This window comes from Lepidochelys kempii, chromosome 8, assembly GCF_965140265.1.
Source record: "Lepidochelys kempii isolate rLepKem1 chromosome 8, rLepKem1.hap2, whole genome shotgun sequence".
Taxonomy (NCBI): Eukaryota; Metazoa; Chordata; order Testudines; family Cheloniidae; genus Lepidochelys; species Lepidochelys kempii.
Genome location: NC_133263.1, coordinates 61,456,000 through 61,470,599, shown reverse-complemented (window position 1 = coordinate 61,470,599; position 14,600 = coordinate 61,456,000). Strand labels below are relative to the sequence as shown.

Sequence of the window (14,600 nt, the reverse complement as noted above, 5' to 3'; positions counted from 1 at the left end):
TAGAACCAAATTCCAAAACCCCTATTCAAACAGAATAGTACTGTACTTCACGAGTAGTCCCAAATAATTCAAAGGGATTATTTGTGGAGTAAAGTTGAACAGTATTTTACGTGAGCAAGGGCATAGGAATCTGGCCCTTAATTGTGGATAAAACACATACTGGGGATGTTTTTATACAGAACAAAAAGCGTACATACAAAATATGTATGTTGATCTCCGTTACAAATACTAATGTAGACATAAGTAAACTCCCATAAAGATGAAATGGGGATTGAGATCATAAAATGAAACTACCATCAGATTTGCATTGTTGTGGCTGTGTTGGTCCCAGAATACAGTAACTCCTCACTTAAAATTGTCCCAGTTAACGGTGTTTCATTGCTGATCAAATTAGAGAACATACTCGTTTAAAGTTGCGCAATGTTCCCTTATAACATTGTTTGGCAGCCACCTTTGTCCACTGCTTGCAGGAAGAGCAGCCCGTTGGAGCTAGCTGGTGGGAGCTTGGAACCAGATGGACCAGCAGCCCCCCAGCTCCCCACCCCCCTAAGTTCCCTGTGCAGCAGCCACCCAGCAGGCTATCAATTGCCAGGTAGTTCAGGGTCCCTCCCAGCACTGACCTGTGCTGCTCCTGCCCTCTGCCTTGGAGCTACTCCCTGGAGCCTCCTATTTTCTGTGTCCGGGGCTGGGAGGGGGAAGAGGGGTTCTAATGTCAGGGTGTCCCTGTCCCCCTCCCCCCCCCAGCTCCTTTCTTAGAGTGGGGTCAGCATACTTAAAAGGAGCAATGAGCGTCTCTCTCTCACACACACACACAGAGTGTGTGTGTCTGTCTCTCTCTCGGCCATGCTGCTGACTCTCCTCCCTCCATTCGTGCTGCCTTGTAGCGTTTGAGACTATATTAACAATGTGTTAACCCTTGAGAGCTCAGCTGAGTGCTAGTTCATCATTTAGCAGTAAGGCTTTCCCTGGGAAATATCCCACCCTCTGACTCCACCACCTCAACCAAGCTTCACAATCATCATTGCTGTGTACAGTATTAAACTGTTTAACACTTATACTGTGTGTGCGCACGTGCAATATAGTCTTTTGTCTCGTGAAAAAAATTTCCCTGGAACCTAACACCCCCATTTACATTAATTCTTATGGGGAAACTGGATTTGCTTAAAGTATCATTTTTCAGGAACATAACTACAACATTAAGTGAGAAGTTACTATATTACAGACACAAGGTGGGTGAGATAAAAATCTCACGTTCATACTGTTAGTCAGTCACCATTTTTAAACCACAAATGTATTCAGTTTGAACAAGCTAGTAACAAGGATACTAGCTCCTAATTTAACTGGGCATACCTCACCCTTAAAGATTGCTTCAGATATCAAGTTCAATGCAAGAGCTATGAATTTCAGGAGCACGGAACAATTCTGCCACCTAGAGCTCATATACAAAATTGCTTTTACATTCAAAGAACAAAATGTTTTTCTTTACATTAACAAGCTTTATCTCACAACCTTAAAGAGGTCTTATTAAAAAGTGCTACAGCAGCAGCAAAGTCTACTCAGATCCAGGTATATAGAACCTTTAATATAAGAATATTATTGAAAAATTACAGAATATTAAATTTCTCAAGTTATTATATACCATTGTGGGGATGGTTGGAGACTGTATTCCCCTCATGTGTAAACAACTCCACAGCTAGGAACATTTTAAAAAATAGTTAAAATGACAAAAACCAAGGAATTTCAGTGCAAGCCACTTGGTCTTAATTCAAAATCTCCTAATTTCTATCACAAATTGCATCACTTCAAGACAGGGGCAAGTACCATGAGCCTGGATCTCCTGAGTTCTTAAAAAGATGCAAATTAAATTTGTAAATGATACGAAACTGGGAAGTACACACAAATAAGGTCCACAGAAACCCAGAAATATTGGCAAGCAACAACATGGTATTGTGGTAATTAATGATTTGGGAGGGTGGGGGGGAGAGATAGTTAAGAATACCTGTGCAATGGGAGGGAGAAATCTGGAAAGCAATAATGTTGGAAGGTACACAGGCATGATAGATATCCAATTAGACAAATGTGCAGCACAACAGAACAAAAACACAGTAATGTAGTTGTGTGCTGTATACACACAATCATCAAAGCTACAGGTAGGAAAGCAGTAATCCTGCTCTACACAGTCCAAGTGTGACCATCTCTGGAATATCTCATTCAGTTCTTGGCACCTCATTACCCGCCCCGTCCCCCCCACACACACACACAAAAAGTTCAGAGAAGCAAAACTGAGAAGTGGACTGATTTATGAATCAAGATTAGAGTTCAATACATATATCTTATTTAAGGGTGTCTTACAAATGAAATAAGTGGGGTTGTGCCCAATTTGCCTCAAAATGACAAAAATTTGTTTGCTTTTTTTAGAAGTGCAACATTATTACATATTTTGTCTACCCTATTTTCCAAGGAAGACTATAGATAATGGAGGGATTAGTAGAACATCACAAGTTAAAGGAGAAAAATTTTAATTAGACAGTTTAAAACCCTGTGTTGAAATACACTCCTAATAGTTGGGAAGAAATGTCTCTAGTTAAAAATCCAAACACTTCCATCCCTTCAACTGAGGGTTGAGAAAACACCTGCTCCATTGCACCAATCGTGAGAATTCTCCAGCGTGAGTAGGGAAGATGAAAATAGACTGAATTTCTTAAAGTAGAAAACAAGCAGTAGTTTTATTTGTTTGGGGGTTTTATAACCTCTCTCAGGTTATCTTTATACATCAAAAACAAAGGACAGTCTTTTTTTCCTTTGGAAGTTCTTCTTAGGGACTGCAAGTAAAAGAAAATTATACATAAATATTTGAAAGGTGAAAACATCCACAATGGAGAGGATGGTGAAAGACTGGGGCATAGCTAGCAATGATAGAATGAAATTTTCCCTTCCTAAATGTATGATGAGTATCAGGATCAGATGATTTGATAGTCTCCCAAGCAAAGTGAGAAAGCCTCAGTGCTTCCAACATTTATATCTGGGTTGGACAAAGCACTGGTAAGTGTTCTGAAGGGAACAATCCTGCATTGGCAAGGAGATAAGTCACTTCCACCTGCAAACTTTCATCAATTTATAATATGTAGCCTCCAAAAAGGACTTTTACATAATTGTGATCATGTAACAAGTTGTAATATTGTAAGAATTGTTCTGGGTAAGTGTTATGTGCACAAAGCGTCTTAAATTCTTACATTCTTTAATTTTGTACAAAGCTACTTCCCTTTGGGCAAAGTTTTAGCTCAGATCCACATTTCCCATCTCTAATTTCTACAGTTCTACTCCAATGCTCGGTTCTCCCTGCAGATTTCCCCACAGACAATAGAAATTCAATACAGGGAGGCAAAGCATAATATCTGAAATGATCTGTTGTTCAAATCCAAGTGAGTAATCTTTTCTCCTGTATGCAGTGCAGTTGTAGCCATGTTAGGCCTAGGATATTAAAGAGACAAGGTAGGTGAGGTAATATCTTTTAGTGGACCAACTTCTGCTGTTGAGAGAGACAAGCTTTCGAGCAAGAGCAGAAGTTGGTCCACTAAAAGATATTACCTCACTTACCTTGTCTCTCAGCCTTCTGCTGCCCTATGGTGAAACTCACCAGGCACAGAGGGTTGGTCTGATACCTTCTGTGTCACTTAAGACTCATATTAGGGCCATTTGGTGACACATCCAGGTCTCCAGAGTGAGGCTTACACTTGCAACAGATATAGCAATTTCCTGAAATATCTTTGGGAGAACTTACAGTATCATTGGGGGCCAGAGACTGTATGCAATTCCATGGCAGAAAGTAATCACAGCTCTCCAGAAACTAACCATGGAGGGTGACTAGGCAAATTCACTCATGTTGTAACCCCTCTAGAGGTTGGGGTGATTTGCCTATCTGGGGTGATTTGCCTATCCTCCTTCAAAGTGGATTCTCCAGAGGCCAACAGACAAAGAAAGGATAAATAGCCCGAGTTTAAACTGACCCCGAACTTTTCTTTCTGATCCAGCAAATGGACAGCTCCTTCTATCTAAGGGGAGAGCCCCAATTCTTAAGGAAGGGCTGGAAGAACTGACACCAGAGGCCTTCCGGAGATAGGAGGGGATCTCTAGTATGCATGCGTGTAGGTTCTTTTACTATTTTTAAATGTTTTATCTGTAATGCTTTTACCCTAAGAATAAAGGTGCTTGCTTACAATAAGCTGTGTGGTAACTTAAAACCACAGGCAGTTACCTTATTCATAGCCTTCAAAGAGAAAGCAAAGCAGAGATGCTGGCCTGTTTAGGAAGTCTGTCTTGATTGGGATATCACAGTATATACACACCCACCACACAACAAAAACATTAACCCAGGAACCTATCCTTGCAACAAACCCCGTTGCCAACTCTGTCCACATATCTATTCAAGGGACACCATCATAGGACCTAATCACATCAGCCACACTATCAGAAGCTCGTTCACTAGCACATCTACCAATGTGATATGTGCCAGCAATGCCCCTCTGCCATGTACATTGGCCAAACCGGACAGTCTCTATGCAAAAGAATAAATGGACACAAATCAGACATCAAGAATTGTAACATTCAAAAACCAGTCAGAGAACACTTCAACCTCCCTGGACACTCAATTACAGACCTAAAAGTCGCAATTATTGAACAAAAAAAACTGCAAAAACAGACTCCAATGAAAAACTGCACAACTGGAATTAATTTGCAAACTGGACACCATTAAATTAGGCTTGAATAAAGACTGGGCGTGGATGTATCATTATACAAACTAAAAACTATTTCCCCATGCTAATTTTTCCCTACTGTTACTCACACCTTCTTGTCAACTGTTTGAAATTGGCCATCCTGATTATCACTACAAAAGGTTTTTTTCTCCTGCTGATAATAGCCCACCTTAATTGATTAGTCTCATTAGAGTTGGTATGGCAACCCCCATTTTTTCATGTTCTCTCTGTGTATAGATAGAGATCTCTCTATCTTCCTACCCTATTTTCCACTGCATGCATCTGATGAAGTGGGCTTTAACCCACAAAAGCTTATGCTCAAATAAACGTGTTCATCTCTAAGGTGCCACAAGTACTCCTCTTTCTTTTTGCTGATACAGACTAACACGGCTACCATTCTGAACTGTGAGGTCTGGAAATACCCCATTCATGAGGGAGAGAGACGCCTCTCTGCCCAAGAGAGGTGCAGCTAGGGAGCTGGAAGTCTGAGAATGGATGCCCTTGTTGGACTACGGAGATGAAATAAGGGTGCAGTTGTCCTGAACTGTGACAGCACCATCCCCAAAGAGCCCAACAAAGAAGAGATTTAGGGGCACGTCAAGAGATGGGCCATGAAATCCACAAAGCCAGTAGCTGTGAACTCCCAGCATAAACATTATAAAAATGGATATAGCAACCATTCCAGCTTGTTGGTTAATATGGAGACCATGGAAGGACTGTGGTGCAGTCCTTCCAGTCTTCCCAGAGGTTGGGTGGGATGGGGAAAGAATGGGGCTTGCTAAGGTTCCCTCAGTCCCGTGGGTATGACTCAATCTCATGTAGAAAAAGTAACCTTTGAAACATCCTATATTTAGATTGTGGAAAAATATTCCACAATAAAACATGAATCAAAAGCTCTCACTGTAGTTAATGTTGGAGTTCATTGTTTGCAGTACATTTGGAAATGGTTTATAGAGGGAAAAGGATAAAAAACACGGAAGAGCTCAGGAAGTTCTCAAAAAACCCTGCTCCCAGGAGAATGGAGATTTACTTCAAAAAGTACATAAATACACAAGCATAATCATAGGGCATTTGTTAGATTTCAATTCTGAGATTTTTCCCTCACACAACTCCCACATGTTCAACCCAACCTACCGAGTTACCACACTGCTTCGTATCTGAGAAATATTTCTGGGCATGCTGTGAGAAAAGGTTTTTAAGCTAGGTACATCAAAAACCACTGAGATGGAAAGACCTCCTGCCAATATTCCTGTGAACTCTGCAGCTCCTCCTTCCAGCTCCAGCACGAACTTACTTAATTTATTATAAAGGAAGAATAAGTGCCATTAACCCTCTCATGGTACAGAGTGAACAAAGGAAATGCTCTTTGCTTACAGACTGGTCACTGAAATCTGCTGTGGGCAGAATTCAAATGCTCAGTTGTCATAGGCAACTTTGGAAGGGGGGAAAAATGGGGTGAGAGGAAGGAATTAATTAAGGAATAACTGTTTCAGCAAGGGTTTCCTCATGCGTTCAGCTCTTTGTTTAACAAAATGAAGTTCAGACACCTGAAATCAAGTTTCCCTTCTTGTCCAGTTTACTGCTGGGGGAATTCTACAGCACTGCACGTGCACAGAACTCATGTCCCCCACGGACTTCCCCCCGCCCCGAAGAAAACACATTCTGCCCAAGAGGTGCTGCAGTTATGCCTTTAACCCAGCTGGGACTACTGTGGCACCAGAACAGAGGGCAGCCAGCTCAACAGCAGCTATGGAGGAAGGAAGGAAGAGAAGCCTGCGTTCCTCACAGTGCCCTGCCCATGGGGCCAAGCGAGGAGCATGGGATATGTGGGGGGGAGGGAGGACGGGGACAACAGAGAGCTGGGCACAAGAGATGCAGTGGGGTCACAGATTGGAGTTGAGAAGGGCTAGTGCAGGGGGACAGACTGGGGCAGCGAATGAATGGGAGTGGGGGTGTAGGGCCATATGGGGATGGGGGGTGCATGGGGATGGCTGAGTGGGAGTGCAGGGACACATGAAGATGGGGGGAAATGTGCCTGACTGAATGGGACAAGCTAGAGGTCAGCCAGGGTCTGCATGGGGAAGGCTCCACAATTCCCTAACAATCCCACCCCACCCCACCCAAAAACCCCATACTTCTCCCACCCACAGCCAACAACCCTTGACGGGTTCACTCCCAGGATCCTTCCCTCTCCCTCAGCTCCGTTACCCCTGACTCCCCCCAGCCTTGGAAGCGCTTCTATTGGGTGCGGAAAATACATTTCTGGATTGTAGTTTAAATGAATTACTCCTCAAAGTTCTGTATTAATATGCCTAGTAAGGAATCTATTTGTCAAAATAGATTTCCTGAATCTTTGTCTGTATTTTTACAGACTTACTTGCTGACAGACATTTTGAAATAAATTACCAAAATAATTGAAACTGGCATGATTGTATTATTTTGACAAATAAAACGTGCAGAATTTTTAATTTTTTGGCACAGAATTCCCCCAGGAGTATGGTATACGTCTTTGGAGCAGGAAACCACCACCCATGATTCTCAATGTTTTATTCTGTAGCTGTTCTACTTAAAGGTCCAATCTTAAATATCTTCGACAGAGTATATATCCACTCTGGTAAAAAAAAAAAAAGTTTTCTAGCTGAGGAATTTACAATGGAATTTTTTCCAAACCTTTGTAGCATTAAAAAATGTAAATATCACTACTGGCATATCTGAACCAGTCAATATTTCAGTTCAAATTGTTTGTATTTATATAAACATCTGACAAGACAAGTCTAACCTTGTCTCTAGAAATAGATTTAGTTGTCAATAAAGTGACTACAATGGCAAGACCTCATGCCACCTGATTTGGTGAATGTCAAATCTCTTTGTAAAGGAAAATGCTGTTTACTATCACTGAAGTAGAAGCAAGATCTAAAGTAGTAAGACTTGTCCAAATTAAGGGAAAGGTTGATCTGCACATCCTTAATCTAATTAGAAATAAATGTACATATTTCACTTCTGTTGAAAACAGTTTTAACTACTCTTTCAGTAATACCTAAATTTACTATACCTGAAAAAATAGTGATTTCCTCTAATATTTCTGTTTACTTTGTGCATTTGACAGTATTTTGCATACAGTTTCCACTTTGTGTTGGTCTTTTACACAAAGTTGAGAAAAATGCCTTAAAATAGGAAATTGTGGCTGTAAAAAAAAATTCAAACACTTGTAAAGTGACTGAGAAGTACATGTAATATTGGAAGCTACTTAATCTGTCTTTTAAAAGTTGACTAAAGTTCAAGTTGGTAGTGTCCCTTTAAGACAAGTCAAGTCAACTGTGTTCCCATTTAGATGCTTTCACTCTAACCTGAAGATGTGCAACATTGCAAAACTGCTTCTAAACAATTTCTCTTCCAAAATAGTTCCAAAAGTGAGCTGCTTTAAAGGAAAAATAGGCTAAATAACTGATATCACAAAGTGTGGTTTAGCTCTGAAAAATGATTATACAAAAATGGCACCTACTTAACAAATCTGTTCCTTTGTGTATTCAGTCATATCTGCCAACTTCTATGACTAAAGTTATTACAGTTTTTTACTCCTGTTTGCTGCGTTTTCTTCTGGTAAGCGAAGACTGAATGAACCAAATTCTATTCCAATTTCCACAGAATTCTTCACTGAAGGCAGGTCTACACTACAGCTGGGATTGACGCTCTGAGATCGATCCACTGGCAGTTGATTTAGTGGGTCTAGCAAAGACCCGCCAAATCAATTGCGGATCGCTCTCCAGTCAACCCCTGTACTCTATGCCTGACAAGAAGAGTAAGGTAAGTTGACATGAGATTTTCTTCCATCAACCCCCTGCGGTGTAGCTGGAGTTACGTAGCATAGGTCGACTTACCACAATAGTGCAGACATTGCCTAAATTGCAGTCATTTAAACTTTTGTAAACTAACTGGAGGAATCAGAGTTGCACAGAACCTATATTACTGGCAATGATGCTCAATATTCAGAACCCAGGCGGAATGATCAGCTAGGATATTTTTTAAGCTTGTGGACTGAATATATTTGATCTACGAACTGCAGACACACTATAATCATGGAAGACCATACTACCATCTTTACACCATCACTTTCCCAAGCCCAAGCACACTCACAAATTTAGCAGGGTATTTTTGCTCATTTCTATGATGGCAAGACGTGGTTACTTTCATTTTATGTTCAGTTGGTAAAGCCAAGTAACCTTGTCTTTAGTTGATTATTTCTCACACCCGCATAGTACACCTTAAGCTACTGATAGAACAAGGAAGGCCCAAAACCTGCACTGAGGGTCCTGGGAAGAGATCAGTTTCTCTGCCCTTCCACTTTACATCACTGCTCCATATGCTCCAAGAGAGGTCCTAAGATTTGATCAGTCTCTATTACTGACCTCAGGAATCCATTGCTCTCCCCTGGTTCCTATGGGTAGATTGGAAGTTCAGAATCTCTATCATCCTCATTCTCTTCTACAGATTGGTAGCAAAATGGTCCCATGGAGAAGAGCAAGCTTAGTGACAACCCATACGCCTCATCCTTTCTCTCACCCTACCTTTGTGGAAAGTCCTGTACTGGAATCTGCCAAACCCCACTATTCCCGGACTCCCTCCCACAGCAAAGCTTCTGGGCTGGGACTCCCACCTCCTCCCCTAACCCGGCTCAATGTGGTTCCTGTCGAAGTCACATGCTAAGGATGGGGATGCCCCATCTAGCTCAGAGCAGGACTCTGGGGGAAGGGAAAAGCCACCCAGGCTCCTGCAGTTTCTACATGTTTTCCTGTGACAACTGCTAAAATCTTGAATACTCAAAATTTAATTTTGTTTACTAAGTAAGATTGAGCCTGGCTGGGATTAGCAATGAACAGCAGCAGGAACATGGCTAGCTCTAACAATATTCTTTCAGCAAGACATTGTTTAGGCAGGAAAGCCCAAAGTGCAGCTCTATCACCCTTAACAATGACAATATCATTGTTTATTCCTCTGAGTTTTCCCCTCCTTGTAAACCCCAGCACCTAGATCCAAAGTCTAAGGCCACGTCTACACTACCACTTATGTTGGCAAAACTTATGCCGCCCAGGGGTGTGAAAACACACCTCCATAACTGCCTACGTTTTGCTGGCATTAGTGGTAGTATGCACAGCGCTATGTCAGCAGGATCGCATCTCCTGCCAACATAGCTACCGCCACTCGTTGATGTCATTTTATGTCAACGGGAGAGCTCTCTCCTGTCAGCATAGAGCAGCTACACAAGCGATCTTACAGCAGCGCAGCTGTATCAGTACAGCTGTGCCACTGTAAGCTTGCGAAAGTAGACATGGCCTAAATTATCAAGTAAATTACAAGGCCCAGTGTAATGAAGATAATCTCTCAACTGAGCTTTTTCCAGGTACGCCAGCAGCCCTTCAGCCTACTGTTTTCCCACCGCACTGTGTTTTGTTAATCTTACAATTTTTTTCAATCAAATCTCTTTCCATTTTGTAGCGGGGGGGGAGCTCTTGGCACTGCCCATGGAGTTTAGGGCATGAAAGGTTGGGCAAGAGGGTAGAAATTGATTTTGCAATCCATTACAGAAATTCTTCAGAATTTTTTTTTTAATCCTATCTTTAAATCCTACAAGTGACATGAGCAAGAAGACTAGTTATTTAAAAAATGGTAAAAAGATGTGAGCAGCGGTAACTTCAGTTACTATTTGTAGCTGTCAAGACAGAAGGGGTGGCAAAGAAAATTACAAAGATGAAAAGAAAATGAAATGGTTGTTATCTAAGTGTTATATTTGTAGTAATACATATTAATATTCTGTTCAACTTAAAAAAAACATAAGAAAGGTTTTTTCCTCAACTACTCAACAATGCATTTAGCCTCTGAACGCTGGTTCCAAAAAAAAAAAAAAAAAAAATGATAAAGTATTACCTTGCCTGTGCTTTGTAAAATAGTAGTTCTTGTCCTCCACACTCTCTCCCTGCTGACAATGTCTCTGGTTACATCTACCTCCGCATCAACAAAACTTCTTTGTTTAAGAGCAGTTATGTCATCATCCAAATCTGTCTTGATTGTGGATCTTTTCTTCGCCATGATTTTTGCTTTGATAGCAGCAATTTTTTCCACAGACATGGCTTCAGACAAGGATCTAAACAAGAATATCAGAGGAGGCTGAGTAAAGGCATAAATCAGTTATAAGTTTTGTGTTCTGAATTACATATGAACAATCAGCCTTGATTTCCTCCCAAACTACTAGAAGTTTACATCTGTGCCATACATCATAAGGTGGTCTCCATAGAGACATCAGCACTGCTACTTTGGCCAGTAGAGCCATTCCCTGAGAGATGACTTCCCACGTAATTTAAAAACACCACAAGAAAACTAATACAATATACAGAGAGGGGGGGGGGGCAATGCTTATGAAATGTAGAGCCCTGGGACTAAAGGCTTCAGGTTACTGTATGGAATACACTTGTCCCTCTGTTACCAACAAATGAATATAGTTCAAGTTAGCTGTCTATTCAATCCTTGGCCACTGCTCGTGTTGGTAAAAAGAGCATAGTTTGGTACCAGCTATGGTAGTGGTTTTATTATGCTGACACTTTTCCACTAAGAAGTGGACCAACATTACCAATTCATTTCACCCACACAAAATAGTTAAGATGGCATTAAACTTTGTGGCTATGAACCTGTGCTACATTTCAAAGAGTTCTTCTTGACCCAGTATTACCCCATCCTACATTTTTTTAAGTTGCACACGTGTTTATGTTTAAACGTGAACCAAATGAAACTCAGCTACCTGACAGCCTAACTCCAATTCAGATACTATCATTCTCAAGGTGAACTTCAGAATAAAATGAAAATTTTGAGTTAGGCAAAGAAGTCTGGGTAAGTCAATTTTCATTTTATTTTGTAATTCACACTGGAAAAAAAAGTGTATCTAATGAACATGTGATTGCAAAGCATTCTATTTATGAAAGTAAGCTATGTAGAAAGGGATCTTTTTGTTTGTGTAGTTTGTTTTTTGTAGTAGCTTAACTAATTTAACAGGTATGCACACACTTTAATACCTTTAAATATTATGTCACTTGCATTTTAAAAGACAGTGACTTTTGTACTATTAAAAAAATTTTAAAAAGACATGAGATACAAAAAAAAAAATAATAACGAATAATCCGCAACCCTCATTGCAGCATTGGCTAGTACTCCACAGAACACTAAAGGCAGTCTGTGAAGCCATCCGAACATCAGGAACACCACAACCCTCAGTGACCTGACTCCGTACAAAGAGTAGGTCACTACGTTTTTGAAGTTCAACAGACAGTGATTAAGAACTCTTATTGCAGTTAGCCTTTAATTGCACCTACGCAATTTATCAACCTTTATACCAACCTTCCTTTATCAACGAAAGGTACATTTTATCCTGGATTTAGGTGTTATTTGTGGATTCTAGACCATCACTTCACCAGGCTCTGAAAGTTCTTTCAAAGGTAGTGGTTAAGACGAATGTACGAATAGTAACAAGTGAGGCCTCCCTATCACACTGTCTGTACAGTCTGAAGAAATTTCACTTGATCGTGAAAAGATATTTGCTGAAGTCTTGTTCACTGTGGCATTCATAACAGTATCTGAGCTCCTCACAAACTAATTCATCCACCACATCCCCTTCAGATTTGGGAGTGTTATCCTCCATTTTACAGCTGGGGAACTGAGGCACAGAAGAGATTAAGTGACTTGCACAAGGTCACCCAAGAGGTCTGTGGCAGAGATAACTGAGTCCCAGTGCAGAGCCTTAATAAGACCACTTGTCTGTCCATTTGCATTTCTATATAAGCTGACATAGAATGTGTTTAGAGTACAACTCTGACATTCTCAATTACTGAATTCTTTAGGATGAAGGGACAGACAGAGAAGTGATATACCTTTTTGCTCCACGAACTGGGACTGCTCCAATTAGAGCTCTAGGCTTTTTTGAATAGTTGGTTCAAAGTATTTTAGGGGAAGGCGGGTATTTTTGTAACTTTTCAGAATGCTTTTCTTACTAAGAGCTCACCACTTCTAGAAACATTCTGCCTGGCTCTGAAGTGGACTGTTTGCTCTAGAACAGCTTGGGACCTTTTAAATTTTCTCACAGTTGAGAAGTGCTAGAATGAAGAGACATCTAAATGCTCTGTCCCTTCCCCCAAATCTCTTGAGTTTTCTTATTCAATTACCATCTGACATATTCTCCAATGTCAAACCAAAGATGTTTGGAAATATAATAGAGTCCTTGCTCCATGCTTCAGCAATCTGCTCTATGGAACTAGGATGGGCCAAGGACAGAACTTGGAGCCATCCTGGGGTAATAATAAAAGGATAGGTCTAAGCAAGGAGAAAGAGGGTGGAGGGAAATGATGGGCAGTTATGCCCACGAAACCTAAGGCCTTTACATCAGCCAGGCTTTGTCATGGGTCCATCAGCTTCTCTGCCCAGCTTTGGGGAAATCCAATTTAAGGCTCCGAAGGATGTTCATCTGTCTCCCTACAGAATTTTGTAGAGGCACAAAGGAAAAGGAAACTGCTGAGCTATTTGAATCCTTAAGATGCTGATGACTTCTTGTGGCAATGAAACTGCACTGTCCTCCAGTTGTTCCATTATTCCTTCCTTCTCTGTATGTTTAGCAGAGCTTCATCTACACATATTATGGAAGAGCAATCCAATTTAGAGAGCTTATAGGAGACTCATCTGCCCCTCAGCTTGCTTCTTGCAAGGTTTTCCTCCTTCTTGAGGCAAAGTGGACACACAGATCCCTCAACAACTTTGGGTGTTGTTTTAAATGCAGGAGATAAAGGAAAGCTTCTGTCCTCTACAGTGTTTCTCATTTTATTAGCTCGTCTATATAATACTGTGGCAGAAACAGAAGGAAAAAGGAAAATACTAGTCAATGAGACAAACCAACAGTCTGATCACTTCTGGGTGCGGACTGATCAGTCACTGCTGTGAAGTTACCCCTCCAAAACAGGAGTCTGACCTCCAATTACATGAAGCTCTGCCACAGTCTGATGGCTGACATTTTTCCACAGACCGTTTTTCTGCAGAAATCCAGGGAACCCCTCAGTGGAGCTGCTGGACATACACTTGGGAACAGTTGAAATAACTGGTCTGCTTTACAATCCTTAAAACTAGCAACTACTACCCCAGGAGTGAAATAAGATTTCTTACCTGATCTGCTCTGTCTGCACAATACCTTCTTTATGCCCCTCCAACCGAGCTGCCAGCCGCTCCTTGTCAAGACGCACACACTCTTCATCCTAGTAGCAATAGCAATGTTTATATATAAAGCAGCTTCAGTACAATTTCTCTGCCCTCTCTGAAAGTGAGTAAGATTAAAAGCTGATTTCTGTGACGTTTTAGATGTTTAACTTTTTGTGACTAAAGAAATTCCTTGCCAATCTGGTATAGTTTTGTAGCCATGCTGCATGGATGGATTGCGGAGTGGCAGACTACTAAAAATTGACTCTTGAAAGAGCATTGAGTAGTTAAAAACTAAAGAAAGCTACAAGTCACCTCTTGAAAGAGATAGACAATTTAGAGAATGGCTTTTATGTTGGCTGCCAGAGCACATATTTCTTGAAATATGGAATTCCATCACCTCACTTCCCCTCCCAAACAAAATTTAAGTGATATTTAAAATCTGCACAGATATTTAAGTGATGTATTAGCATAGAGAAAGTCAAATTTAGTCTATATCTCAATGTAGATCCTCTCCAAATGGCACTCCCAAAACAAATTAAAAGTAATTAACTAGTGTTTAAAAAAAAAAAAAGCCAGATTCTCTTGTTTAACTGTGCTTAAGGCAGAAATGTAGTGGGAAGA

The 14,600-nt window shown here is 40.8% G+C and overlaps 1 protein-coding gene across 2 annotated transcripts in view; it reads right to left on the bottom strand.

The window, feature by feature from the left end:
* CDC73 (cell division cycle 73) overlaps positions 1-14,600 on the bottom strand; it is a 164,419-nt gene that overhangs the window by 134,437 nt on the left and 15,382 nt on the right. For both annotated transcript variants that reach the window (XM_073356725.1, XM_073356726.1), the window contains exons 6-7: positions 13,947-14,035; positions 10,677-10,893 (exon numbers count right to left, since the gene is read on the bottom strand). In XM_073356725.1, the coding sequence (XP_073212826.1) occupies positions 10,677-10,893; positions 13,947-14,035 (306 nt within the window). The remainder of the gene's footprint in view (positions 1-10,676; positions 10,894-13,946; positions 14,036-14,600) is intronic.